Consider the following 25,453-nt stretch of genomic DNA (forward strand, 5'->3'; position numbering starts at 1 on the left):
ATACAGTCAATGCAGGCAAAGCAGAAATCTTTGTTAATGAGAGTTGATGCTCTCGATGAAGAGTGTGATGAGCTACAGAGACAGTTGGCAGAGAGAGCGGAGGCACAGGTCAGCTTGCACAATCAGCTGCAACAGATGTCAGAAGAAAAAGAACAACTTCGGGCTCAGCTCAGTCAACAGCAGGTATATCAGAGCCTTTACCCATTCATATCCCTATGAAGCTTTTGATGCTAGTTGATCCTATTTTTCCATTCTCAGGAATCGTGTTTAGAGCTTCAAAAGGAGAAACAGGCATTGGCAACAGGCATAGATGAGTTCAAAAGCCGTGTGGCTGAGCTGGAGGAATATGTGCACGCTTTAAAGGAGAGGGAGAGGCTGTTGGTGGCGTTCCCAGAGCTGACCTTCCACACTCAGGCTCAACCTCAGAGTAAGCATACTGACATACCTGAATATATGTACATAAAACCAATCTAATGTTTATTTGTCACCCACCCCTAGTTTGAGTACTATAGTATTTTTGAATGCTCAATTATACATTATTCCTTATACAAGGTACAGGAAATGTGCTTTTGGACATGGAGCAACACTTGCAAGCAAATAACATTCGTATAAATATCCTGGAGCAGGAAAATGCTATGCTCCATAGGAGTATAGAGAAACTGGGGGAAAGAATAGAAAAACATGCAATCAAGGTAATTACATTTTGATTGAAAAATGTGACTATAAAAAGTTTATGCACAAATTTACAGTTGTGCCTTTAGTCATATGTTGCTTGTGGATGTTATTATGATTAATAAAAAGTATGTGCAATTTTCTAAATAGGAAGGTTCACCTGAGCAGACATGGAGTGACACACCAGAAGACCCAAATCATTTGACAATAGTAGAGAAGTAAGAGTTACACTTTTTATATTAGTGGTGTTCTATCTCTCAGCTAGTTTACAAGCAGCATTTATGACAGTAATCGTAACACTGGCACCACTGGTGCGTTCTACTTGTTGTTCCGCAGGCAGAGCAGCAGTGCACCACAGTGGGGATACAGTAACAGAGGACAGGCAAGAGATCAAAGTGTAAGGGGTTTGGGGTCTGCCAGGTCAGAGGGTCGTGTGGCTGCCACACCAGCATCCCTACAATGCAACCTTCAAACCCTCTACCTCAACTCAGACTCCACTGTTCAGAGAAGACATAGAAGCTTACACAGCGCTCCTTTGCTCTCTCACACCAGAGGCTTGGCTCAGAGGAAAAAACCATAGAGGTGTGATTAGATGTAAATTGAGTCTATGGCATCGTGTAAGGATTCTTTGCAATAACAGCACTAGGCCCATAATATGTTTAATATATAAATACTGCTTTGTTAGCTCTCTCTGTATATTGTCACGTTAAGCTGAATATCTCAATAATACATTTACTGCATACAAACTGTTTTGTTTTAACAATTAACTTGAGACATTGTTGCATATCAGGTTTAAGGATACATGTGTTTTACAGACCGACCTGGCTGTATCTTGATGAGCACCCAGCAGATGAATAACCTGTGTAGTAAAAAATGGTTCACGGCAACACAGTGACAGATGTCTGTGTCATTCTTTGTGTGTCACCCAACAAGTGTGGGGAGGGGAAGATCCCATGGAAACGCAAGCGCTCACAGAGTCATGCTCAGCTGAATCCTGTGACCTGAGGGTAATCCCTTCCATGTATTAAATAGTGTAGTTATGCCATCAAGCATGTGATTAGAGTATGTTATTATTAATAATAATGATATAGTTGAAGATTGTATTAGCTCTGTAACTGACATAAAACAACAAAATCTGGTGTTTCTCAAGAGTAGTGTCACAAGGTGACCTGTAGTACCAATATACTCCACAATTCACATTTTGGTAAATGCTGCTTCAAAACATTTATTTTTTGTATTTTACACAGATCTACTGAAATTGATGTGCAAGTACAGACTACAACACTATTCAAGAGTCAGAAAAGAGTTGGATCATGTATAACTGTGCTTTCTGGCACAAATAACAGAGAAAAGAGTGAGAGAACATTTAAAAAGTACCACAGTATTAATAGATGTCACTGACACCCACATCAAGCGCATAACTGACACAAAATTACCAAAGCAAAGTTGTACAAAGGTTTCTTCAACCTGCCTCCTTTTTTAAAACTATGACAAAATACCTCCTACTGTACATTCTCTTCCATAATTGTGATTTGGTATAATAAAAGCACACTCTCACTGTGTGGGAGTTTTTATGACAGACAACTAGAGGACACATCTAAAGCATTCAGCCTGAGCACTTTTACTTTGGAGGTCAATCAGCTTTGTCTGCAACATGTTTAAGGCCATTGGTTTTTTTATGTGACACATGCATATACAAACTAAAACATAAAAAAAGGAAAATATTGTTAAAGCCTTTTACAAATGTCAAAATAAAACCTACTTTCTGTTACATAATTGACACAAGTGCAGAATGTAGGAATGTTGTCTGTGTAAAAAGAGAATGTTCTCATATGTGTGGCTGTTTCTAATCTAGGCCAGGCTGCAGACTGGTTACAGGGTTTGCTGAAAATCTGATGGGATTACAGAGGCCTCAGAGAAATGAAGCAGAGCCCAGTTTAACAACCAATGTCTGTCTACCTACAAATGTTTTGTATTAAAATTATAATTCAATAAATATGTGCTTGCCTAGATATCCTTTTCCCAGATTGTTTCAAATCCATGATCTAAATGATCAATGTGCTTTGATATATATAATCTCATGCCAACACACAGAGAGGGTTAAGGTTGCTGTTGTGAGAAAAAGACTCATCAAACGCACGACTGGTCACATGAAAAATAACGGGGTCATGGGATGAGCTTCAGGAGATCACAAGATTAATGCAAAAGATGAACATAAATTACTATCATAGAAAAACAGGGATACATGCAAACATCTAACAAAGTGAAACAAACATAAAATATAAGGTAGGGAGACAAATTAAAAAATCTAAATATGAGTAGTAATATTTCCTGTCCAGGGTGTACTCCATCTCTCACCCATAGAGAGCTGGGATAGGCTCCAGCCCCCTGTGACCCTGCACTGCAGGACGAAGCGGATTAATAGAAGATGGATGGATGAGTAGTAATAAAAAAATAAATAAATAGTGCATTTTAAAACACATAGTGATGAATACAGTTAGTTAAAGAAGATGATGGACTAGCAAATTATTGAAGCCTTTAATCTGTGGCTTTACGGAGAAAAAGAAAATGTGTAAACTCAGTGGATTCTCTGCTTTACTTAAAATAACATGCCACAAAATAATGCTCCTTGAGTTCAAACTCAAAAATGTATGTTTTTTTTAAATAGCCTTTGTTACGAAAAAAGTAAATGTTGATTGAAGGTTGAGCTGTGTTAACAATTAAAAAAACCTCCACTGTCTGTAACAGAGAAAGCACCATATATGATCTACAACACTGTGTAATCAGACAAAAAAGGTTGCAAGAAAAGAGCTGGTGTGAGAAGATAACACCACTTGGATGCTTGGACAGTTATAAAGCTCTCTACTGTACATTTGAGTATTACAAGATATACAAATATGCCTCACAGCACGACAGACAGAGAGAGTACTGGGTGGGTGAGGGAGAGAGAGAGAGAGACTCTGTGGTGTGCATACATTTGCCAGAGCAATGGTACAGACGTTAACTGGAGTGAGATACAGATAGTACACAAGTAATAGTAGAGTGGGGGACAAATATCAGGCAGTTGTGATAATTATCAGTCACACACATCATCTTCTCCCAGTGCTTTCTTCAGCAGCTGAGGCATTGATGTGGTGTACAGATGCATCCACTTGACCATCAGGCTGGACAGACTGCACTGTCTCTACCAGGCTGCCGCTGGGTAGCACCACATACCGGGCAGCCATGTCTTTGGGCTGCAGCTCTCGGATTCCCTCCTTACTGTGCCAAATTCCATAGCCAAAGTAGACAATGAGACCTGGGAAAGGGAAAAAAAAACTCTGACACTGCAAATTATAGCCACACTGTACACAAGTAAGTAGGAAGGAACAATGAATTTGCTTTAATTTAAAACATGGGTTTTTGAATGATCTTTAAAATGATCTGAATTTTTTTCTTGATTGGTATTTTAATGTCAGGCTTTTCTCTTCGAAGGTCATTATGGAAGGTAAGTGTTTGTTTCTGAGGGGGGACAAGCTAAGCCAGAGGCCTGTCAGTTGATATTCCACAAGTGTGTATCTTGTTAACTTGCATTGGTCTGACAGTGGTGTTTAAATGGTTTACTGATCAAGAAACGCCTTAAGCTAATGCAGATTATCATGATTCTGCAGTGACTCCCTTCCTCACTGAAAGAGCTTTTTCACTTATTGACCACCATTCTGAAAGGATTGCTGACCAATGGGAAAGAAAAAAAATGTTAATATGCACTTTACGTTTACTTTACAGCATGTGTCAACTGTAGTCTGCGGGCCAGTATTTGTGTGGGAAGTGGTATACCCACCAGTCAGACTACCAAATCCTTACCTATGGCAATCCAGACGGTGAATCGAATCCAGGTTAGAAGGCTGAGCTTCATCATAAGAAATACATTGAAGAGGATACTGGCTCCTGGAGTCAATGGTACAAGAGGTACCTGGTAACAACAACACTTCAATCATTTTCTTGCCTCATGTAGTTTTCATAAAAATAACACAATGCCATAAGATACACATTAAAGATGTGTGCCTTATGTCATATAATACTGCAATAATAATATGCAGACTTAAATAATGGGCATAAATGTCACCTGAAATGTTTTGGTGTTTCTTTGGGGCTCATGAACCCATATGAGCACCAGGCTGAGAATAAACGCTGAGCTGAAAATCACTAGTAGCATTGTGAAGCTCCAGGTGGGCAGCTGCAGTTGATTGTTTCCAAATTCCAGCACAGCACAGAGGGATACCGAGCTCACTATCAGAGTCATCACACTGAAGGCTACCACCTCGCCCGGCTCAAAGTCTCCCAGTACCCTGTCCAGGTATGGCTCCCAGCAGGCCCTCAGCTGGCCCACCCCACGTTTCTCTCTTGATTTCTGCCTCTCAACCAACTGGAGTTTGTCAGAGAAAGACTCATACTGCTTCAGCTCCTCATTTTCTTCAGTTATGGTCTGAGACTCAAGGGGGGCAGGGGATGGATCAGCATTGGGGTTGGGAGATGTGGAAGCGGTTCCCTTTGAGCTGCCTTTGTCAGGTTGAAAACGTAGCACAATAACACTTGCTGCCACAAACGTGTATGCCAGGAGAGTGCCAATGGATAAGAACTGAACCAAGGCCTCCAGGTCAAAGATCAGTGCCATGGTCGCCATCAGGATTCCAAATACTAGAATAGCATTGACTGGAACTTTGGTGATGGGATTGACCCGTGCAAAAAAGGAGAAGAACAATCCATCCTCTGCCATGGCGTACACAATCCGAGGGAGGGAGAAGAGATTACAGAGCAGCACTGTGTTCATGGCTAGAAATGACAAAAGAGGCATAAGTAATAACACAGTCAATGCAATCTATAAACTTAATAGTCAGTGTAAAACACCTCAAGATGAGGCACAGTGAATATACTAATGACCATTTATTCTGCACTCACCACAGATGGAACCAACTGCCACAACAACTCCAGCCCAACTGTACCCACGACGGAAGAAAGCATCTGCTAGAGCTGAGTTGGGGTCCAGTGTATGCCAGGGTACCATTAGTGTGAGTACAGTGGAGACCAGGATGTAGGCTGTTGCTGCCAGACCCAGGGATATAGCTGTGGCAATAGGAATGGCCTTCTGTGGGTTTTTTGCCTCCTCACTTGAGGAAGCAATCACATCAAAGCCCACAAATGCATAAAAACATGTGGCTGAACCTGCTAGTATTCCAGACATCCCATAAGGTGCAAAGCCTCCTTGCTCCTGGCTCCAGTTGGCTGGTTCAGCCAACACAAAGCCAAAGACCAGGATGAACACAATTACACCCATACTGATGGTGGAGAAGATATGGTTGAGGTAAGAGGACACTTGAACTCCGAAGGAAATGAAAAACGAGGCAACTACTAGAATTCCTGCTGCAAGTAGGTCTGGGTAATGGGCCAGGAAGGGCACGTTCCACTGCATTATGTGAGTCTCTGTGAAGTTCTGAATGGCGTGATTAAAAATGGAATCTAGATAGCCACTCCACGCACGTGCTACAGCAGCACCGCCAATCATGTTCTCTAGAATCACATTCCAGCCGATGAGAAAGGCCCAGACCTCTCCTACAGAGACGTAGGTAAACATGTAGGCAGATCCTGTTTTAGGTATGCGTGCTCCAAACTCTGCATAACAAAAAGCAGCCAATAGAGAGGCAATACCTGCGAAGAGGAAGGATAAAATGACAGCTGGCCCAGCTGTGTCTTTGGCCACCGTTCCTGTCAGGACATAAAGGCCAGAGCCCACCATGCCACCAACACCCAACAGAGTCAGGTCCAGAGTGGAGAGGCAGCGTTTCAGTGATGTTGCCATCATGTCATCATCTAGTGTCTTAAGTCGGTTTACTCTTTGACAAAAGCGCACTGCTGGCGCACAGCCTTTTGCACAGGTTGCCATAGCTACAAAGTGAGTCAGGCCAGCTGGGTTGGTTGGTGTTGAAATAGTCACACTGGATCCATTACCTGCCTATGAAGATGACCTGCAAGACAGAGGACAATATTTACACATGAGACTGGAAAACAAATGCTCCTGCTCCTTCCAGGGTGTGGCAATAAGTTCTCATGGAGTTAAGTGTGTTTGTCACCATGCATACCTCCTCTGGTTGTGACCAAATAACTCTAGCTTAGTCTCATCTGACCACAGTGTTTTTCTAAAATGCTTCTTTCCTCTCCAGAGGGGCTTTTGCATACCTCATGTGACTCTTATTGTGATGAACACTCATCACCCTTCAAATGAGCTTATCTTGGTTTGTAGGAGTTGTTTAGAGCCCCACAGCCTCCACTCTCTAAGAAAGAACCCAGGACAAGAACAGCCAGCAGTTACCTATGTAAACAGCCTTTTTTCATGACTGATTCCATCTGACTGTAATTGAAAAGCAGTTTTGTGCTTTTATTTTATTTTTTTATTTTAGATACTTTAATAATCCCAGAGGGAAATTGGTTTTTAAGGCAGTGTCATACACTGACCAGCAAGGCGCGCCACACCAGTGAGTGCACTGGAGGCGGTGCGGGTAAAGTGTCTTGCCCAAGGACACACAACAATGACTAGGGAGGAGTTGGGATCGAACCACCAACCTTTATTATTGAACCCTGCTACACCAGCCACTGCTGAACTGAATGTGATTAAAAGTTAAATGTGTAAAACTTTTGCACATTACATTTTTTTTACATTTTATTTTATCATAATATGCAATGATAGTCTTTGCATACCACTGTATATTAAGAATTATAGTCCCTGAAATTCAGGGCACAGCTACAGTGTGTGGAGATAGTCAGACACATACTGATACATAATAAGTTTCGTCATATCATATATAGCCTACTGATAAGATTCGAAATAGGGAGAATATTGTTCATGCAACAGCAGTGGCCTAACAGTGAGGCCCAATTAATAAAATCTCATATTTAAGGCAAACGTATCACATATCCAAAACAAACATTTTCACCTTGTCTGAGAAGGAACGTTGAAAGACACCTCGTCTTAAGAACGCACTGCTCTGCACTGTCTTCAGAAGGTCACTTTAGTATAGTCACTGCACAATGACGACTATTTGCACTGTTCACTCCATCTTGCACTACTTGCACACGAGTACCACCTCACCGATCCATGTGGTACCTGTTACATTATTACATTATTACACTGTTCCATTCGATCATATAAGGGTCTATGTTTACATTTCATCTGCACAGTATTTTATGTTCTGTTCATTGTATGTCTGTTACGCCATGTCTGTCATGTAAATTTAGCCTTACTTTAGTTTATTTACTTAATTTTATCTTAGTTTTTATCTTATTGCATGTTAATTGTTATATGTTCTTTGTATGCACCAATCACTAAGGCAAATTCCTAGTAATGTGAACCCCCTTCACTTACATGGCAATAAACATGATTCTGATTCTGAACTAGCAGCCTATGGACAAGGCTCCCCAGCAACTTCATCTGTCTAATATTGCTCGCATACATATGTTATTTTTCAGCTTGTTGTGTGGCTTTTACTTCTGTCTGTTCATTTGTATTTGAGTTCAAACCAAGACCAGAGTGAATGGCACTTCCTGAGTCCACGTCACCTATAAGGCATCGTCCATATGCAGCCATTAATAAGGTTTACAGCGGACGCCGAATTTTCCCATTTATTTAATAATATATTTTATCAGTAACACTGCGTTCATTTTAGCTGTGCAACATCCGATGCCTGGCCTCGATAGGCATATGGCGACAACAGGATGCCTCCATTATAATTACGTAACGCTTTATTCCCCTCTAGAAATAAAGACCGCCGTAGTAAACTATCGTTTCAATAGTATGTCTAAGCAAACATACTAAACCACCAAACAAGAACAACGAGAGCAAACGATGAATAGAATAAGCCTAAAATGCAAAATGAATAATTTATAACAAAATGGAAAGAGAGGATCGTCAGTGCATCTGTCCCTCTGTCCACTGGACACGCCGCGCTACATCGCACTTTTCATCTCTGAGTTAGGTGATGTTCCTCTTCTCTGTGTTCTCAGCTGTAGAAACGTTAGTACCAGCGCTACAAACACAGTCGCTTTTACCGTTGGTGTTCAGGGTGTCTCATCAGGGTGCGGGTTCGGCGCTGTTAGAAGTTACCGGGCTGCATCGTCTGGAGATGGAAGAGAAGGTGCACCGAGGAATAACAGCAACGCGCACTGCCCGTCCCGGTCCTTAAAGGCACAGCCGCCTCCGCTGCGCCCTCGGTGCCTGTGTGCAGGGGCTTTGGGCTTTGATGATGACATTAGGTTCCGATGTGTTGGTTTTTGTTCTGTTAGAATGTCTGTGATGTCTCATTCATCCAGGCTGTTATATATGTCATAGAGTTTAAAATCAAGGCAAGGCTTTGTATTATACTGTATTTATATATTTATACTGTATTAAGACGTTTTTTCATGATTAGAAGCTTCCTGTCTGTTGAATTTTCCACTTTGCATGCCTATTATTTCTGTCTGTGTTAGACATGAGCTTCCAAGGACAAGAAAGATGTAAAGTCAGCATAACAGTTACATGAGGTAATGCAGGCAATCTATCACTAATATTTACTCCTTTATTTGTTGTACAAATATGAAACAGACTTAATGAGGCACCAAACAAACAGCAGATGATTGCACAGCAAACTTACAGAAATGTATTTCTTGTGTGCACACAAATAATGCTGCTCTAAAGGCATTACTTTAAACTGAGATGTCTTCGAGGGTACCTCACTGCTGGGAATTCCATTATAACACCAGGTACCCACTTTTGTTCATCTTGTGTTTTTAAACATTAGCAACGTACCATTTTCATAAAATGTGATGTATAATTTAAATGTTCACACCCTGCCGCTCCCCTTTAGGCTTTACACCTTATTTGAACACTTCAGAGGACAACAGGGATAAACACGTTCAATACGTTCTGAGTTGTTTTGTGCAGTATCTCTTACAGATACACAGGGTTAATCTCACAATCATTTAAATATGAGCATCCACTGTTTGTCTACAGCACACTGTGACTGCCTCATGATATTCAACATTGTGACTCTTTCTGCTGAAGTTTCAGAATCAATTCAAGTAGGTTCATCTGCATTGTCAGCTCCTGAAACAGAGAGAGAGCAGTTAGTAAGGAAATACAGTGCCATCTGCTGTTTGTCTCCCTCACAATGCGCATATTTTCTTTGTTGTAGTGCCACATTTTAACAACAGTGAACAGACAGGTGCAGACCTGTGGATTAGTAGTGATATAAAACCCGGGGACCCCTGCCTTCTCCAGGGTGTTCTGCTGGTCCATTACTTTTTGATCCATTTCAGCTACAATCTTCTTATCCATCATTCTTTGTTCGACTCGCACACGACTTTCCAGAGCCTGCCAATACAGGTCTATTAGTAAAACACTATCCAAATAGCCATAAACCCTTTTTATATTCAAATGTAGGGAAATTCAATACTTACCTCAAGCTCAGCTTGCTGGTTTGATTTGAGAAGTGCAAGATTGTGAGACTTGCATGATTGCAGAGCATCTTTGTGTTTCCGTACAAGGTCTTGTTTGAGTGCTGCACACAAAAAGGATGAGTCAACCAACATTTACAAATTACAAAGGGCTTGTTCCAAGAAGCAGGCTTAACCCATTAAAACTGATTCAATATGTCCATAAAAGTCATCATAAACAGCATTCTGCAATACATTATAATAACTGTTGATAAATGTAGCTAAATCAATCCTTTCATTTCTATGACGTTTACAGTGAATGAGACGTTCTGTTTGTTTGTATTTCAATCACCCTCAAATACATACATGCACATGCAGAAACACATACATACGATACTAGTGCTCACACACCACTCCCACACAAACACACACCACTACTACTGCAATACTACTCCAATTAGAGATGCTATATATTACATACAGAAAAAATACTTGAATCTAAGGCCAAGGAGTTTTGTGAAAAATGAAAAAATTAACAGCACTAAGTATCTTAACACAAAACATAGCATAGCCATATAATTTAACATGTTATAATATAAAGAAAAACTTACAATGACATACACATTGATTATTATAATTAGGTATTTTATATAGTATTGCAAATTGCTGCCAAACTTTTTTATTGCATTAAAATAAAATAAAATGTTTGAATCATGCATTATGTAGCTACCTCCATGGTCAGCCTGCACACCAAAGTTTTTGGATTTTTCCTTAAGATGCTAAAATCACTTATATACAAGGATGGGTTTATATTTTGGATTTCAGACTGTGGATTCTATGTAACCACCTGACAATGCTTCTTAAAGCAAAGTCTATTATGTCCTATTCTATGTAGCCTACAGCCCAAGCACCAACCTTGGTGTTCACAGTGCAGCTTCTGCCTTTGGTTGTACAGGTTTTTCTCTGTCAAATGCTGAATATCCAGGAGGCCGTGCACAATCTCAAACACCGTCCCATCTATGAGTGCGAGAGCCAGGTCACTCAGAGTGTTGTAGGAGAGGCGCTGCTGGAAGGAGCTAACCATGGAGGAAACAGCCCAAACACACAAGAATCCTGAGCATGCGATCACACAGACACCAGCCTGTTCTCTGTATTCTGCTGAGGAAGTGTGTACTGAGGGGAACGATACCTGGGCAAATCTTTGACTAAGGTTTGCAGTTCAGATAACAGGTAGTAATGTCTTTCTTGGTGTTTTGTAGAGTCACCACCAACGACTCCGGAATAACCATCCATCTCTTCAACTGTGGGAGCAGCAGGAAGCAGGTCAAGACATTCGGCTAACTAGCGCTACAAGGTTCGGTTAATCCAGCTTCCTTATAAAAGGGATTACAAACACGATGAGATTATTTATTCGAGAAAAGACGGCATGGCTTTATCCTTAAACATTAACAAAATATAGTTTTTAAACCAGAACAGTAAAAACAGTCTGTTTTAAGCTTGCATTTTTAGCCTTGTTAGTCAATTGATCCTAGGTAGGACCCCGGTTTGTTGCCTGTCGAAATGCCTGTCTGTAATTGTAAAGTGAAGTAGCGCAATGTTTTCGCCAGATGGCGCATTGTATCAACGAAGAGGCGCTCCTGAGTGGCGACACTTACCACGATCACACATTTACGGCTATTTCAAGTTCGCGCGATGCCGTATTTAATGATACAATAATAATTATAATAATTAAATGTACAATCATGTGTGCCCTGTGTGAGACATGGATATAACCAGTGGTTCCTATGAATGCATTTTCAATTCTAATGTGTTTCAGGTAGAGATCTCTTATGTTTTCCACATTGAACTGGTTCAAAAGGAGAAGCAGCGCCTTCAGCTGCCCACGCCGCGCTCGCAGTGATTAACCTGCTCCACTGACTGTACTGGTGCGCGCGTGTCGCGCGCTACTGGTGGGTTGTGCACTGTCACGAGCTGAAGGTGTCATGAAACGAAGAAAACTCACTCGCGGAGGGGAAGACCATTATTTATAAGAGAGCAAATGGGAATATAGGAGAGACTGGATTCAGCTTAGTCGACTAAATATGGCGAAAAACACATCTCTTTATTTTAGAATTGTCGAGGGCAGGAACCTCCCGGCCAAAGACGTGTAAGTAGAATTTGTATGCGGCGCTGTGTCCAACACATACAGCTTCAGCATCGTTTCATATATACAGTTAGATGAACTGAAATACATTTATTAGCCTGCGCTGTTACCTGAAATTAAAGGCGACATGACTGGGTCACTTTCAAATTGACTAGTGTGTGAAGACAGGAAAATGTAATGTTTCAGATTTGCTGGCTGTGTTATGTGTCATTCTGTCATTTTTTATTCTGTCATTAACAGATCTGGAACCAGTGATCCATATTGCATAGTGAAAGTTGACAACGAAGTTGTGGCCAGGTGAGTTCTTTCTGATCCACAGTGCAGAAACAGAGGACTATGTCAAATGACAGTCCTGTGCTATGATCTGATGATAATGATGATCTCCTTATGTAGAATATTTGCATGTTTTTTCTGGCTGTGACCGTCCGACATGTAAACCAGGGTGGGATGTATGTGTGTTGTGGTGTGCCCATATTGTGGCCCCTCCATCACAGAGAACCTGATACTGGTCTAGCCTCTAAAACACCTTCCAGGTAACCATGGAGAGGGAGCATCAATTATTACAGGGAGCACCCGGTGTAAGCAAGGAGAATGCTGGGAGCAGAATACACCAGTTCAGAGGTGGTTACAGTTAGAGTGCAACAATACAGGTGAATTCATCAAATAAAATACACCTGTATTTGTAATAATATGTTTAGACAGGAATCTAAAGGTCTTCGGGTAGATGTGTTGGACTTGCAAGAGCATGGGTTAAATTCTCTGGCCATTGTTCCATCTGGCATAGTGAGGAAAAACAGTGCAATGATTCACTCACTAATTATCTTGTACTTGTTGTGACAATGGACAACTGACTCCTCGAGTGTGATGCTGATGGACGATGAGGAGGGTAGATTGTGGTGGAATAATGGGTACACTCAGAAAGGTTTGTTGTAGGGTCACAGGTGTTCTCTGAAATGTCTTGACTTTGTTGACAGTATGTTTCCATAGACTCTTACTTTAATAGAGCCCCTGAGGGCCTTTATAAAATGATACATTCAGATACTGAATCCAATCAGAAGCCAGCTATAATTTTTTTTAATTTTAAGTTTTTCTCTTTATGAACGATAATAACTCAGAGAGGGATCTTTATTCCTGTAATTGTGTATTTTTGTTGGTCATGTCTTTCCTATTCTGATTCATGTTGTGATGCCTCAATAGCACCCAATCTGTTTTGTATATTACTTGACTGTGAGAATTGTCTGCCATCGTTTACACTTACAAAGTGGTAAGTTTAAGCTTTTACAGCTGCCAGTGATTTCTGAGTTCTGCCATTACTCTTTGGCTTTTATTGTTGCATCCATTCATGAGATACAGTGTGTTACTATTTAAGGCCCGCTTAACCAGCATAATAAATGTCTCTTTTCAGGACTGCTACGGTGTGGAAGAACCTTAATCCTTTCTGGGGTGAAGAGTACACGTTGCACCTCCCAATGGGGTTCCATTCTCTCTCATTTCATGTCATGGATGAGGACACGATTGGGTAACACTGACATGCAAAGCTCAGAATTATTCCATGTTCAACCACTACTTCCAACTGACAAAACTGATTTATACTAAACTGAGTGTTTGTTTATCTTGGCTCACAAATTGATATATTTGGGTTAAAACCCTAATGCACCATTTCAGTGCTTTAAATAAACGTCATGATGCAGATGGCCACCCAGATTGGCTGATTAAAGGTTGTTTTCTTCTCCTCATGACTACCAATACTCTAATCACTTCACCTAACAATGTGAATTGTTTTGTATATCTGGTAATCGCTGGCTTTTCAAATTCTTTTTATACAGGCATGATGATGTTATTGGGAAGGTTTCGCTGAGTAAAGAAGCCATTGCATCCCAAGCTAAAGGTATGACTGAACAGCATCAGGTTGTTACTGGATGAATTCATGACCAGAGCTCAAAGGTTGAACAAACACACCATTTTCCATGTCTGAGTGATTGAGGAGGTATGCCTCTTTTAGTCTGGGAATGTTATTGAGTGTTCTCTCACACATCCAATTTGATTTGCTCATTTTTCATCATTTTTTCTGTGTTTTTAAAAGTTAATTGATTGCGTTATTATGATGGCCCTCCTGGTGCTTGTCTGAAAAAACCCTGGGATTTGCCATTGAGCAAATTTTTTTACTATATGTAAATCCTCACAGCTGAGAAGCATGTACTAGGAAAGATGAGCCGTTTTTACATTAATAACCTAAAACAATTATTCTATAGCCGAATCAATCACTTGACAGAAACAATAGAAATATATGTATTTTACATCTTGCCATGTTATTTTCACGGTTGAATACTCTGACAAATAGCATTCATGTGTGGTATGCTCAGGGCTAGATAGCTGGATGAACTTGACGAGGGTCAACCCTGATGAAGAAGTTCAGGGGGAGATCCATCTGAGTCTGGAACTGCTGAAAGAGATTGAGAGGATCTGCCTGCGTTGTCAAGTCATTGAAGCCAGGTACAATGAAATGTGAAAAAATGAAAATGAATATAGAAGCAGCAATGGGCAATGATGGGTCAAATGTAGGAGTAGTAGTGTGTAGACAGACAATTGAAATGTCAGTGCAGGTGGAGTTATCATCATCATCATCATCATCTTGTATATAGTGCAGCTACTGTAGCAGAGCAGAGATCGGGGAGAACCACCACAATTACTGCAGGCCTCCACACTCCCTACAGAGTCATACTGCCACTGTCACACCATCCACTGCCCATCTGTCCCAGGCTACAATCTGTTCTGCTCAGGCATTGTACTAATGAGTGTGTCAGGGCCTGACATTCACACATAGTCTGATATACATACTTGTAAATTAACTTTAATACTTTGGAGTGGTAAATAGTTGTTTATTTCATTGCTGTACCACAATAACAAAATCATTTAGGAGCATGTTCATGTAATGATCAGCTTTCTTGTTTTTTGGTGTGGTGATACTTACAGAGATTTGGCTCCTAGAGATATTTCTGGAACCTCTGATCCCTTTTCAAGAATTATTTTTAACAACCACAGCGCAGAGACCTCGGTAAACTCTATGTGCATGCATGTACAGCATATTTAAGTTTTTTATTATTTAAGTTTTGTATTTGTCTATCAGTAGAGGGAGATTTGGATTTACACTCTTGACATTTCTTAATGCTGGTATTTAGATTATCAAGAAGACCCGTTTCCCTCACTGGGGAGAGACTTTAGAGCTGGAATTGGGTCCAGAGGAGCTGAGTGACGAGGGCACTGTTACAGTGGAGGTCTGGGACTGGGACATGGTGGGCAAGAATGATTTTCTTGGAAAGGTGAGAATGTCATAATTACAAAAATATTAGATCTCATGTTGTGGTTGCTTGTGACAAAAACATATTTTTGTTCTTATTTAATAATAATAGTCCTTTAGTGGGGTGCCTAGGCACTCAGTCATTTCGAATTGATGCAAAACTTTTGTTTTCTCTTCTAAATTAAAGCATCTATAGAACCATTTTGATCCGAGGGCCAAGAAACCAGAGTGACAGAAAATAGTTTTTTGGCCCATTTTATAACATATAGTAACTTTGGAGAATGTCCTCAGTATTGTGAATAAGGGAAAGTGTTTATTATTTATTCTATTTCACATAGTGTAATTTGGTAACGGCTTAATGTATGTCAAGAATATCTTATATTTCACGCCCTAGTTATTATCTTCTATTCCTCATTTCTTTATTTTGTCTCTTCTACTGCTTAGATTAAGATCATTTGTATGTGTGCTTTATTTGCAAAATTCCTTCGGTTCATGCAAGAGTGAATAAATTCCTGAATACAGTAATTCCATCATGGATTTTTATTGATGCCCCTCAGTGATCACAATTCACTAAACCACACTCTTTAATGGATACGTTCTTATGGTACTGTTAATTTGAAGTGACTGCATTAGTTGCAATTAACATAAAGGGTAAGTATTCCTTCTTTTACTGTCACTTCTGAACCGGCCCTAAAAGTAAACGTCTGTGCAAGTGTAAGTGTGTGAAATAGCTGGAACAGAGTAATTTCCAGGGCTCTGTGTGTAAAAAAACAAACACCAGGCCTATGGTTTTTACAAAAAAATATCAGTTGCTTCTCCTGATCCTGAATCAATACACACATTATGTTCAGATCAGATAATCTGATCAAGAGTTATAGTAGCTACCGCATTTAAATAGGTTTTATCATTTTAAATGGTGGTAGGTTGGAAGCCATCAACACCCCCTAGAGAGCAATTTTCTGACCAGCCTGTCTGGCCCTTGGACCAGAATTGTTCTATACACCCTTACAAACAACTCAGAAGTGTAAACAGAACTTTTGCATTTGAAATGAAAATGACAAACTGCCAATACACTGAACCCCACTACTTGTTTGTTCTTCCATACAGGTGGAGATCCCTTTTGCTTGTTTGCACAAGACATCTCTGTTAGAGGGCTGGTTTCGTTTGTTACCCTTGGGAAACAATGAGGTTGATGCCGGGTGAGGATTATGGGTGCGCTTGTTTGTACATTGTGGCACATTTGTGTGCCACAATGTTTTTTGAAAACTTCAAAACGTGCCAAAATGCACCCAAGGAAAGTGTACAAAAGCTCTATTTCATGCATTAAAAAGAACATTTACGGTATCTGTTCTATGAGATCATTTAAGAACAAGAAAGCTGAGTGCAACTGCAAAATGATAGTGTCTTTAAGTGAATTTTAGAGGCTTATTAGGAAATGGCTCACACTTATTTGGAGTTGACTTCTGTGGCCTACTTTCATAAACCTGAAGAATTACTGGTAGAATAAACTGTTTACAGATTTTTCATTTAGCTTTGATCAGAGCTTCTCCCTACTCATTCAATAATATAATTCTTGGCCTTTTCACATGATGACATGATGTTAGGAGATGTGAGTCTGGACACTGGAGAGTTAGGCTAATGCAGATTTCAGTTCAGACACAGCATAGAAGTGGTGGTGAGAGAGAGGATACACAGATGATATGTATAATAGACAGTGTAGAATGACAGAACTATATTTAACTGAGAACAGATTTTTGACAGCATGGAAAAGCAAAGAGATTAACCCACATTCACCATAGAGAAAAGGAGATGGAACATGGAGGAACCATTTGCCCTGATTACGTTTTATTACATGTTATGTCTTCCTTTCAGTGGCAGATTGGGAGCGCTGCGTCTGAAAGTGCGTTTGGTAGAGGATCGGATCTTGCCATCCATGTACTATCAACCGCTCATTGACCTTCTGGTTGAGTCGGTAATCTCCCTCACAGAGGTCGGCATCACAGCTCCTTCTTAGTGCTAATATCCATGTTAAGAGACTGTTGCATGCATCTTCCTCTCTGGAGTGCACTTAATTTTTACTTCACTTGCTTCATGCACCTCGCACTGGGTACACTTTACTCTATCCACATACTAAACTCTTAGCCATCTTTGTCCTCCTCTCAACAGGTGGAAGACAGAAGTTCTCTGACCATGTTGGAAGAGGTGACCACAGTTGAAAGCAGGCAGGATGTGGCAATGACTCTGGTGAAGATATATCTGGGACAAGGTCTGGTGGTTCCCTTCCTGGATTACCTTAACACCCGGGAGGTCAATCACACCAGTAAGATTAATATAAAAACACTATAAAATATGCAGACATATTAAATTGCATGTACCAAAGCTTGTAGGTTAGGTAGCTTAGCACAGTGTTTCCCAGCCATGTGTGCCATGGCACATTAGTATACCGTTAAGAGAGAGAGATTATCAGTTATGCCAAATTTTACTTTATTGGTCCAAAAAGGATTATTCATTTACTATAAATAATAACTTGTCTTTGAAAGTACAGTGACAGGTAGAACAATTATATAACCCCTAGAGTTAGATAAGTGGGCAGTAAAAGCCTACCAGCGCTAAATTTACTACCCTGATGCCAATTATTTACTCACCCAACAGTCTTTGCATGGCTTCTCTGTGGTCGGGATTAGTCATGTTTTTTTTTTTGCCTCCGCACCATATCCATAATAATTCACACTTTGCTGTGCTCTGAAGTTTGGGCTCTGTTGGTGTAGTTTGAGATAATAAGCATAGTGCCCAAGTTTCCGTAGCAACTCCACATGATCCAAACAGTTACTGCATGATCAGGAATAGATGCTGTGAGCAGTCAAGATATTTTAATTTAGGCATGGGGGCAAGGCTAGGAAAATATACTGCAATTTATACTGACTGGGCTGAAGTGAAAACCCAGCCCTAAAAATGTTCCCAAATATTTCACCCCACCAAGCTACATATTCTTTCCTAACACTATGAAGGATTTACTGTAGATGACATTGTAACAAAGCATTGTTACTGAAGCAGCTGATAGGTATCGGCAGGCCAAGCATGCTGCAGCTAGGGCAGCTGTAGAGGCAAAAACTTGGGCCTGGGAGGAGTTCGGGGGGGCCATGGAGGAGGACTATCGGTCGGCCTCAAAGAGATTCTGGCAAATTGTCCAGCGCCTCAGAAGGGGGAAACGGTACTCCACCAACACTGTATACGGTGGAGGTGGGGATCTGTTGACCTCGACTGGGGATGTTGTTGGACGGTGGAAGGAATAGAATTTGGCCTATAGTCGAACCTTGGATTCAGGAGGAACAATGTGGTTTCCGTCCTGGCCACGGAATGCTGGACCAGCTCTATACCCTCCACAGGGTGCTGGAGGGTTCATGGGAGTTCGCCCAACCAGTCCACATGTGTTTTGTGGATTTGGAGAAGGCGTTCGACCGTGTACCCTCGCGGCAGGGCTGCCCTTTGTCACCGGTTCTGTTCATAATCTTTATGGACACAATTTCTAGGCGCAGGGGGTCTGGTTTGGGAACCACAGGATCTCATCTCTGCTTTTTGCGGATGATGTTGTCCTGTTGGCTTCATCGAACCAGGACCTACAGTGCGCACTGGGACGGTTTGCAGCCAAGTGTGAAGCGGCTGGGATGCGAATCAGCACCTCCAAGTCTGAGGCCATGGTCCTCGGCCGGAAAAAGGTGGCTTTTCCTCTCTGGGTGGGAGGAGAGCTCCTGCCCTAAGTGGAGGAGTTTGTGTATCTTGGGGCCTTGTTCACGAGTGAGGGAAAAAATGGAGTGGGAGATTGACAGGCGGATCGCTGCAGCTTCCGCAGTAATGCGGCTGCTGTACCGGTCTGTCGATTTACCGGTCAATCTATGTTCCCATCCTCACCTATGGTCATGAGCTTTGGATAATGACCAAAAGAATGAGATCGCAAATACAAGCAACAAAATGAGTTTCCTTTGAAGGGTGGGGGTAGAAATGAGGTAAGGAGAAAAAGGGGTTAAGGGCTCAGCTGATCTGCAGACTTCTCCTGGAGGACATGGGCTGGAAGTGCTGGGCCTTTTCCTGTTGCCAGGATTCCTTTTATTTGTCCAGTTCCTGTGTCCAGGTTTAAGAAGTCTTCAAACATGGATGTTGTCCCCAGATTCTTGGCAAGAAGATGGGACCTGTCCTCTTTCCACTGGCATCTTTGTTATTTAAACTGTTTTAGTGTTTGGGCCAGTAACAACATTGTATTATATGGTATCTTGTATGTTATGTAAATGTATTTGTTTCTGTTTTGCCCTCATAGCTGATCCAAACACCTTATTTCGCTCCAACTCACTTGCCTCCAAGGCCATGGAACAGTTTATGAAGGTGTGCAGATGCTTATTTTATTTTTTACTATGTTTATAAAAGCAACCCTGCAGCATGTTATATAATTTTAAATCAATCTACTAATCTGGTACTGTTTTGCTATCAGGCTGTTGGCATGCTGTATCTGCATGAGGTACTGAAGCCCATCATCAACCGCATCTTTGATGAGAAGAAGTACATTGAGTTGGACCCATGTAAGATTGACCTGAACCGCACAAGGTACAAATGACAAGTGGTGTGTGTGTGTATGTGTTTGTGAAAATGAAAAAATGTAATGTGAAAAGGGGGCCGGCTGTTGCTTGGCAACTGCCATGAGCCCCTTGAGATGGCTGTCTCTGACATGGAGGGAGATACAGGATCTAACATTCTCTGTGTCTGCTGTAGATCTGTCTGCCATCCTCATCTTATTTGTTGTCCCTAGCTTTTGTCTATTGGTCTCTAGGGACACTTAGTCTTTGAGACAGCATGCTCTCACGTTATGTCATGACATAATGAGGATCAGGGAGGCTATTTGTCATAGTAGATTACAGTTGTGTTTCTTTGTCTCTGAAGACGGATTTCATTCAAGGGTGCAGTGTCAGAGGCAGAGGTCCGGGACAGCAGCGTGGAGATGCTGCAGAGCTACTTAGCCAGCATCATTGAATCAATCGTTGGCTCAGTTGATCAGTGTCCTACTGTCATGAGAGTGGCCTTCAAACAGCTGCACAAAAGAGTAGAAGAGCAATTTACTGAGCCAGAGAACGAGGTCAGTCTCAAGGAAGACACACACAAATTCTGGAAACACCTTTTTAAAGCCTGTCCTCATTCTACATTCATCGGCTATTCTGTTCATGTTTACAGGATGTTAAGTATCTGGCTATCAGTGGTTTCTTCTTCCTGCGTTTTTTTGCTCCTGCCATCCTCACGCCTAAACTGTTCCAGCTGAGAGACCAGCATGCAGACACACGTACAAGCAGAACACTGTTACTACTGGCCAAGGTATGATTCAAAACACAGACACTGCTATGAATAATTTATCAGGTTCAGACATCACACTTAAGTGTAAAAAAAATAAACAAACAGTATGATGTCTGCAATGTGAGGCGACATGTAGTGTGCCTGAGGCAACACATTTCAAGGTGTAAAACAGATTAATGTGCAACAGAAATGGAAGACACAATGTTTATATGATGTACAGGTTCCAGTAACAGTAGACACAGCAGTGAGCTACTCCCTTTTTCATCTTAGCTACAGTATGCAATAGGTATAGTATGTAATGCTGTAAACTCCTTCTTCTTTATCCCTGCTAATAAAACTTCACAATCATATGCAACACATCTCAGAGTGTATTGTTTTATCAGCTCTACAGAGATTTCTTTCTGTGTCATTGCAGTTAAACTTTAAACAATGCATCCTCACATATTGTTCGTATTTGAAATAGATCAAATTACAACAGAACGCTGCACTGAAAAACCACTGGCAACAAAACACATCCTAGCAGGTTCATGAGTACAAACACTGTTTTTGAACTGAAGAAGACGTCTATAAAAACGGTGTCATGGTCTCATGTTGGGGAAAAAAGTAAAACCTCAATGCTGTCCTATATGTGTGTTCTGTGGTTGCTGTCCATGGTACTGAAGTGCTGTTGCCATGGGTCCTCTGCACGAACAGGAAACAGGCTATTTTTACCTGTGTATGTGCTGAGAGCTGTGGTTCAAAGCCAAGCATCAGAGAGGGGCATATAGAGGGACCTCCTCCTCTGCCTAGCCCAGGTGTAGGCTGGACAAAGGCCCTCACAGCATGTTTGGCCTCAGGGACCCTTTTGATCCTTGACTTTGAGCTATGCAGTCACTCCCTGAGTTCTATTACTGTAGAGCTGATCATTGGATAATGTATCTATATGGTCGGCAGGCACTACAGAGTGTCGGGAACCTGGGCCTTCAACTGGGCCACGGGAAGGAACAGTGGATGGCGCCACTTCATCCCATCATCCTTCGCAGTGTGGCCTCTGTCAAGGACTTCCTGGACAAGCTGATCGACATTGATCATGACATTGGTGAGGCCGATTATACTGAACACTAAACCTGTAATCGAAAGTCATGCTGTAGAGCTGATCAGCCACAGGCCAACTGCTGGCATAGCAGCTGATGTCAGGATTAAGTGAAACAATGCTGTAGTGACATATTCATAACTCACCAGAATTGTCGAAAAGAGATGATATAGTCAATAAGCTGGTGGGGATCTGGAGTGAGAAGCCACAGATGCATGTACACACACACACATTGGTAACCCAGCATGTCTTGGCTGCTTTCTTATTGTCATGTGTCAGTGAGACTGTTGTTGTGAAACCTCTCTCCCCTCTGACATATCATGTTTCATCCTCCTTATTCACATCACACCCACTCTTTTCTCTTAAAGGCCAGTTTGACATTTAGTGCCTTTCAGATTTGTTGGACAGAAGAGAATGCTTGTTATTCCTCTTTAAAGCTGTCTTTCATGTGGAGATGTAAGGAGAGTGGTCACTAACAAAGAGTGATCACAATAAAGACTGCAGTTAAACAAATGACCATTGGCTATTTGTTTATTGACACAGCACCACCTTGTGTCAATCTGTATGAATATTCCATTTACTTACAGAATACATTTTTCTTTTTGTTTCCACATCTCCCTGCAGTGTCCGACGTGCCTCAGCGGGCTGTTTTCATGCCTTCAGTCATATTTAAAGAGGGGTACCTTTACAAATACAAGACAGAGGGACCCCAACTTCTATCCCGCTTTGCCTTTAAGAAACGCTACTTCTGGTTGACTAGCGAGACATTGTCCTATGCCAAGAGTCCTGACTGGCAGGTGGGTATCAGACCAGTAAGCTAAAGTTTTAGAATTCAACAGCATGATGACATGTTTACCTATGGCAACAAACAAGTTTTTATGATATTATCATGTCTAAGAATCTTTCAGAAAATGTATATCAGTTCTCTTTGATACTTTGTAGTAACCCATGTCTATTATTAGAAGCTGAAAGACTTTGTTATGGTGAATTAGTCACTGTGCCCTTTGAAGGATGTTCATCAACTTGGCTCATACATGAGGAAACATTTTAGTCATCTCCAGCTTGCTTTAATGTATTTGTGTTGTTTTTCTTGTGAGACCATCATTAGGGTTATTACCATGTGGGGCCTAACCTTATGATAATGATCTCCTCTCATTTGCTAACCAGAGACTGTCAAAAAGATGGAGAGGGGAGCAACCCCATCCAGTCCACTAAAAGGTGTCTCTTTGAGCCAGTCTGTGCTTTGTGTGACCAGAATAAAGACGAGGGTTAATTGAAGGCTGTGGATATTCATGCTAACATTGCAAATCAGATTGTAGACAATGTCCTGACCCCTTTCCTCCATATTGGAGCACACTACTCTCAGTGTGGCAAGCTCCCATATGAAGAGGCTGATTTACACATTAAAGTGGCCTTTGCTGCAACAGTGATTTCCATCTTCACTTCCTTGTCTCAGGGGGTTTCTCCTAGATTAACATGTCCAAAATCTTTCATTAATGAAATTTCACCTTTTTATTCAAAGTTTTACTGCAAACCACCTGAAGTTAAACATGATTAGCAGCACTGGTGTTAATTGATGTTGTGGTTTTTGACTGAATTGTTGCAGGTGCGCTCTTCAATCCCTATTCAGTGTGTGTGTGCTGTGGAGCGGGTGGATGAAAATGCCTTTCAGCAGCAGAATGTTATGCAGATCATTACCCAAGACAATGACAGACAGCTGCATACCATGTACATCCAGTGCAAGGTGCGTTGATAATGGCATGAGCAAGTCGCCAACCAAGTACATGACATTTTACGGTTTTGTTGCTTGAAGTTTGATATCTTCTTAAATGAAAGTTAGTTTAGACCATAATCATGACAATCAAATTGTTTTTAGAAAATTAATGATTTAATTTTCCCTTTGGCCCATCAATAGTTTACAATTGAGTTTACTAAGCTCACTGTTTATGGTGCCTTTGTTTACACAGAATGTGAATGAGCTGAACCAGTGGCTGTCTGCAATCAGGAAAGTCAGCATCTACAATGAGCGCATGCTGCCCTCTTTCCACCCAGGAGCTCATCGCAGTGGCAAATGGACCTGCTGCCTGCAGGTGGACCGTGTTGGTAATCCTCCACTTTATTATTTCTAATGCTATTTTCTAATGCTGTGCAAACTCATGTGTATGAGAATACATGAAACCTTACACTCAGATTTTCACATACATTCAAGATGGTATGAAGGATTGTCCGTCAGTATGGCACTTTTTAAAAAAATGTTACTTGGCTAACTTGTTGCTGGCTTTAAGAAGGGAATCAATTCCATTCAATCTCCTCTGTAGTAAGTTTGGGTTTGGTTTGTAATGTTGACTCTTATAAATAACATTTAAAAAGTTAGATCATATTTAGAGCACCACTGTTAAAGACTGAGTCTCTAGTTTCAGGGTGCAGTAGAACCCACTCAGCTGTGACTCTGGGTGACTGGAGTGATCCACTGGATCCTGATGTAGAGACACAGACGATCTACAAGCAGCTTCTCCAGGGCAGAGACAAGCTCAGGTAATGTCTTCTGCTTGGGTGCAGTTCTTTTACCTGACACTAGAGGTCTCTGTTGCAACACAGGAACTTCTGCTTAAAGTTACAATGAATCAAACATTTACTGTCACTGCATAAAAAAACAAAGCAGCTTCCAGAGAAGAGACACAGATCATATTGTGTACAATTCTGACTAATACTGCAGGAAAAAATATCTGGAGACGCCAGACACTGATCAGACATCCAACAATAAAGAAAACAAGATCAACTCTGACAGTAACCCAGGTAGGACTAAACTTGATTATTTAAATACTTGATGTATTTAAGTTGAATGTGGTTGCATGTGATTGCTGGTGCAGGATTAACAAAGAGAGTGAAACTGAGAGATAAACTGGTAATAAATCCACACAATTGTGTCTTATAGATGGCGCTGAATGCAATGTTCAGGTAATGAAGCCAGGTCAGAGTGTTGCTGCTCGGCTGCTGGCAGTGATAGAGGATCTGGAGCAGGCTCACACTACCTTCCAGCGCAGAGAACAAGAAGATGGCAGCAGTGTCATTCTCAAACCCTAGATGCACTGGGATCATTAATGCCTACAGGGGTAGTGGTAGGTGGGGGTATCAACATGTGTGAGCATCAGTTATTCACTCTCTTGAATATCAGGGAGAAGAAGTGGCCACGTGATGTAACCTCTTCCAGCCTTTTATTCAATTTCCCGCTGGCTGTAAAGAGCAGAGGGAATTCTGCCACTTTTAATCTTTTTGTATTCTCCGAGTGCCACTGACAACAGCGATAGGGAGAGATTACGATACTTGACGATAAGGGGGGTTAGTTTATGTAGATTACAAGCAATCTGTTGCATGGCATGCATGCAAAGAAGCTTTTCTATTTTGAAATACTGTACAGGACCTCAAGTCACGTATTTTTATGCAACAAAAACACTTGTTATAATGTAATCTACAGTACCTGAATGTAAGCTGT

The 25,453-nt window shown here is 41.2% G+C and overlaps 3 protein-coding genes across 3 annotated transcripts; 1 reads left to right on the plus strand and 2 right to left on the minus strand.

Annotated features, from left to right (window-relative positions):
* Positions 1 to 1,986: 1,986 nt before the first annotated feature.
* slc7a4 (solute carrier family 7 member 4) lies at positions 1,987 to 8,839 on the minus strand. The gene is made up of 5 exons (XM_028414072.1): positions 8,752 to 8,839; positions 5,611 to 6,674; positions 4,778 to 5,484; positions 4,516 to 4,624; positions 1,987 to 3,970 (listed from the first exon to the last, which is right to left on the minus strand). The coding sequence occupies exons 2-5, from the start codon at positions 6,590 to 6,592 to the stop codon at positions 3,762 to 3,764; spliced, it is 2,007 nt and encodes a 668-aa protein (XP_028269873.1). The 5' UTR covers positions 6,593 to 6,674; positions 8,752 to 8,839; the 3' UTR covers positions 1,987 to 3,761.
* A 400-nt stretch (positions 8,840 to 9,239) lies between these two features.
* On the minus strand, positions 9,240 to 11,665 carry dgcr6 (DiGeorge syndrome critical region gene 6). Its single transcript, XM_028414539.1, has 5 exons — positions 11,303 to 11,665; positions 11,029 to 11,189; positions 10,138 to 10,238; positions 9,911 to 10,051; positions 9,240 to 9,784 (listed from the first exon to the last, which is right to left on the minus strand). The coding sequence occupies exons 1-5, from the start codon at positions 11,404 to 11,406 to the stop codon at positions 9,716 to 9,718; spliced, it is 576 nt and encodes a 191-aa protein (XP_028270340.1). The 5' UTR covers positions 11,407 to 11,665; the 3' UTR covers positions 9,240 to 9,715.
* Positions 11,666 to 12,157: 492 nt separating this feature from the next.
* rasal1 (RAS protein activator like 1) lies at positions 12,158 to 25,373 on the plus strand. Its single transcript, XM_028414387.1, has 21 exons — positions 12,158 to 12,259; positions 12,497 to 12,553; positions 13,662 to 13,775; positions 14,083 to 14,144; positions 14,620 to 14,749; positions 15,230 to 15,311; positions 15,436 to 15,576; positions 16,662 to 16,753; positions 17,427 to 17,544; positions 17,721 to 17,874; positions 19,867 to 19,931; positions 20,038 to 20,150; positions 20,484 to 20,676; positions 20,772 to 20,909; positions 21,822 to 21,966; positions 22,585 to 22,757; positions 23,567 to 23,704; positions 23,928 to 24,063; positions 24,375 to 24,495; positions 24,677 to 24,756; positions 24,896 to 25,373. The coding sequence occupies exons 1-21, from the start codon at positions 12,195 to 12,197 to the stop codon at positions 25,042 to 25,044; spliced, it is 2,466 nt and encodes an 821-aa protein (XP_028270188.1). The 5' UTR covers positions 12,158 to 12,194; the 3' UTR covers positions 25,045 to 25,373.
* The last annotated feature ends 80 nt before the right edge of the window (positions 25,374 to 25,453 follow it).

Source organism: Parambassis ranga, chromosome 9 (genome assembly GCF_900634625.1).
Source record: "Parambassis ranga chromosome 9, fParRan2.1, whole genome shotgun sequence".
Taxonomy (NCBI): Eukaryota; Metazoa; Chordata; class Actinopteri; family Ambassidae; genus Parambassis; species Parambassis ranga.

Bases quoted from the DNA above. Each gene is read 5' to 3' on its own strand.
- slc7a4 (XM_028414072.1), bottom strand. From the start codon at position 6,592: ATGGCAACCTGTGCAAAAGGCTGTGCGCCAGCAGTGCGCTTTTGTCAA. The intron at 4,625-4,777 runs GTGACATTTATG...TGTTGTTACCAG, and splicing joins GAAACACCAAAACATTTCAG to GTACCTCTTGTACCATTGAC. The intron at 3,971-4,515 runs GTAAGGATTTGG...TCCCTTTCCCAG, and splicing joins CACCGTCTGGATTGCCATAG to GTCTCATTGTCTACTTTGGC.
- dgcr6 (XM_028414539.1), bottom strand. From the start codon at position 11,406: ATGGATGGTTATTCCGGAGTCGTTGGTGGTGACTCTACAAAACACCAA. The intron at 10,052-10,137 runs GTAAGTATTGAA...CTGTATTGGCAG, and splicing joins ACCAGCAAGCTGAGCTTGAG to GCTCTGGAAAGTCGTGTGCG. The intron at 9,785-9,910 runs GTCTGCACCTGT...TCTCTGTTTCAG, and splicing joins ATATCACTACTAATCCACAG to GAGCTGACAATGCAGATGAA.
- rasal1 (XM_028414387.1), top strand. From the start codon at position 12,195: ATGGCGAAAAACACATCTCTTTATTTTAGAATTGTCGAGGGCAGGAAC. The intron at 15,577-16,661 runs GTGAGAATGTCA...TCTTCCATACAG, and splicing joins AGAATGATTTTCTTGGAAAG to GTGGAGATCCCTTTTGCTTG. The intron at 16,754-17,426 runs GTGAGGATTATG...TCTTCCTTTCAG, and splicing joins AACAATGAGGTTGATGCCGG to TGGCAGATTGGGAGCGCTGC.